This window comes from Olea europaea, unplaced genomic scaffold (genome assembly GCF_002742605.1).
Source record: "Olea europaea var. sylvestris unplaced genomic scaffold, O_europaea_v1 scaffold3030, whole genome shotgun sequence".
Lineage (NCBI taxonomy): Eukaryota > Viridiplantae > Streptophyta > Magnoliopsida > Lamiales > Oleaceae > Olea > Olea europaea.
Genome location: NW_019248978.1, coordinates 1 through 3315, shown reverse-complemented (window position 1 = coordinate 3315; position 3315 = coordinate 1). Strand labels below are relative to the sequence as shown.

General features: G+C 40.2%; 1 protein-coding gene across 1 annotated transcript; it reads right to left on the bottom strand.

Annotated features, from left to right (window-relative positions):
* Window positions 1–884: 884 nt before the first annotated feature.
* On the bottom strand, window positions 885–3275 carry LOC111384864 (transcription termination factor MTEF18, mitochondrial). Its single transcript, XM_023009202.1, has one exon. The coding sequence runs from the start codon at window positions 3051–3053 to the stop codon at window positions 1299–1301; it is 1755 nt and encodes a 584-aa protein (XP_022864970.1). The 5' UTR covers window positions 3054–3275; the 3' UTR covers window positions 885–1298.
* Between the last annotated feature and the right edge of the window lie 40 nt (window positions 3276–3315).

Here is a 3315-nt window from a genome sequence, read left to right as displayed (position 1 = left end):
GCAAAGCACCCCCAACCCAACCAATCTCTGCCCGCCAAACAGACACCGAGGCACCAGAGTGCATTCTCATACACAGAAGGGAGAAGTTATTTACCGTTCAAATCAGTATGGAGTAGGCTACAACAATTTTATAGTTTTCCAGTGTGAAAAGTTGTCTGAATCAAATCAATATGGAAAGAAGAGTGAAACTATTTTTTGTCATATTGAGAATATAAACTCGTTTCTTGAATTATATTCGGTGTTATTAAATTGATACCCAAAATAAATCAAAATAATGAACTTCAGGGATCACTGCACGGAAATGTTTGACATTGAAGCCTTCAAATAAATTGAAGTTCACAAGGGGTTGACTTGGTTGAAACATTCCCTCATTGGTCAATAACAAAGTCAGACTAAGGTTTTTTTAGACTGATAAAGTTAATATGCGCATCTAATAAATTAATAGCTAAAGTTAGAAGATAGTCCCACTTTCCAGTTTTGTCAATAAAACAATGTGGAAGATAGAGTGAAAGATTATCTCTTAAACACAAGATAGCCATATATCTATCATGATAACCATTGCTCTAAACCCATATAACAGCCCTTTATATTTTCAGGTCCTATATGGATTCATTTGTTGAAAATAGGGATAGCTTGTAATGATTATAAATTGACAATAAAAAAGTAGGTAGCCCCTAAATGTGCATCTAACAGTGAGGAGAACGTGCAGTTAACATTGTTCCAAATTTCACCTGAACCAAGTCTACAAAAAAAATATAGGGATAACTTTATACATTGAATGAAGGAAACGACGTAATATCATGTATTTCACAGGCATTCAAAATAGTCAGCATAATAAGCAATCGTAATAAGAGATGTGTGAAGCTTGCTTCAACATATAGGAGGAGGAAAGTGTAAAAATATACACATAAAGCATACTTCCTTGTGATTCATTCTCACATTATATTCAAAGCTGCAAAGAAAATGCGCTCAATAAGCTAGACCCCCATCTAGAGAGAAGGATTAAGATCATACGACTAAAGAACCAGTGAATGAGACTGCAGCCAATCCTGGTATAAATCCTAACACAATATGGTTGGCCAACTTCATGTGCCAAACCAAAGAAAAACTTCTTCCCTGCTCCTACATTACATATGTACACAAATCGAAGGTTACCATCCAATCAATATCCCGACTATATACCAAGGCTACTCCTTGAGGTACCAAGGTTTCAGTGGTGAGTCAAGCACCAAGAAGTATCTACAAGTCAGTGAACTTGCTGCACAGAGTCATTGATCGGTAGTCAAGAAATAATTAGTTCAAGATACTGACAGCTCCTCAAAACTAGCACCACCATCTTTGTTTAGGGAACTCTCTAACCACATCTTCGAGGCAGCTGGATGGATGCGAGAAAGGCGAGCAATGAATTGTTTCTCACTAGTTGCTATTATGCTAGAGATGGAGTATTCTTTCTTACACAACCCCTGCTCCACGAGCCACTTATGGAAATTGTATCTTGGTTTAATTCGTCTCTCTAAATGATAACATAAATATCCTGGAAAAACATCAAGGTACTGTAGAGAGGATCCTATATCATGGCAAAGGAAGTCAAGTTTTTCTTCAAGAAACCGTTCTTGCTGGTTCAGAATCTTTGCTGACAACCTTAACATTCCACAGACTTTAGAGAATTCAATTCCATAGTGTAGCAGGAAATCAAAACGTTGTTGTAGTTGGCTGCTACTGCTGTTCAGTTTAGATAAGGCTTTTACTGTAAACTTATTCTCTCCAAACCCTATGCCATGTAAGAAACTCAACTTTCCAAAAGTATGGAAGTGTGTTCTTGTAGCCTGAATTTTCATTAAGTTGTCTGTGTAGTCCTTATCCAAGTCCTCATCTGGACTTCCAATAGAATAAGTACGCAACAAAGAGTGATCTCCACTGCTCATCCTCTCAAAGAACCACTGTCCGAGATCCATCGACCTCATGACATGAGGCAGATTAGCTATTTTGTTCCTACCAAAAACGTGAGGGTATTTCTTTTCAAGAGATTCCAGTTCAGTTGCTTTCAATCCGAAATGTTTCATAAATCCAGAAACTGAAATCACCCGTTCTTCCAAATCAAAACTAAAAACTTCTGGCCTCGAAAGAAGCAACAAACCAATGTCATCCTTCCTAACGTCCAGTCTGCAAAAATACTCAATCTTCGCAACCAAAACCTCTTCTGGATACTCAACAAAAATGCTTTTATTTATTCCCATCAACTCACCAACCTTCCCCATCTCACAACCCAAGTCATAAAAGACCCGAATTTTCCTACAAACCTCAAACATAGCATCCACATCGCCCTCCACACAACTTGCCAAGCCATAATCAACAAAAATGATTTTCAAATCGTCAAGCAACCCACATATATCACCATACAAAACACGAGGAAAAGCCAAGCATATCCCAATGACATCAACACTACTAAAACCATAGTTATCCTTCATCCCACTTAACCTCCTATTCAACCACAGGGGCTCAATGTCAAAAATCAAGCAATCCTCCTTATATAGTAAGCCCAACTTAACCCAAGGGAATCCAAACCCCGCAAGAGCACAAGCAGCATTGAATTGCCGCCAATCAGACAAAAATAAGGTATTAACGGGTAAAGGGGATCTAGGAACTTCGTTTTTCTTAGTAGAATTTAAGCCAATGCTTTCGAAGAAAAAGTCGACTTCGTTAATGGGGTGGTACCTGAGAAAGCGTTGGAAGGACTTGGGGAAGGTGGAGGGAGAGAAAGGAACCTCGGCGACGACACTGGAGAGGGAATGAGGGCAGTTGTTGGCAATGTGGTCAGCATAAGGAAAGGGTATCGAGCGGGTGGCGTGGAGGTAGTCCGCCAGTTGCTTCTGGGCTTCCTTTATGACTTGGAGCCTGTGCTTCCAGGGGATTCTTGAGAAGGGTTTGGGGAGTTTTGACAAATTGGTAGTTCCGGCGGCGATGGTGGAGAAGAAGTGGTGGTTGACCGTGATGAAGAGGGAAGATACGGCGGATGTAGTGGCGATAGTGGTGGAAGTAAGTCGGAGGGGCATGGTGAGTTTACGGCTCTACTGACTTTTCAATATTTAACTTGGCTTATTGAAAGCTGAATATGAAGTGGGTTTTGGGCAGATTAAGAGGAGTCATGGGTTTTCCCGGTGAGTTCGTATTGCCGGCAGCCTGAGTGAACTCGTTTTCAGGCTGACAGAATACACTTGGAGGGGGAGGAAAAATCCAGCAGTTGGAACCAAGATTTCTGCACGTTTAGAGCAGGTTTCAACATTCACGACAGCCTTTTATAAGACATTTTAATTA

What these genes read in the sequence shown, in the direction of transcription:
- LOC111384864 (XM_023009202.1), bottom strand. Translation starts at nt 3,053, where the DNA reads ATGCCCCTCCGACTTACTTCCACCACTATCGCCACTACATCCGCCGTA.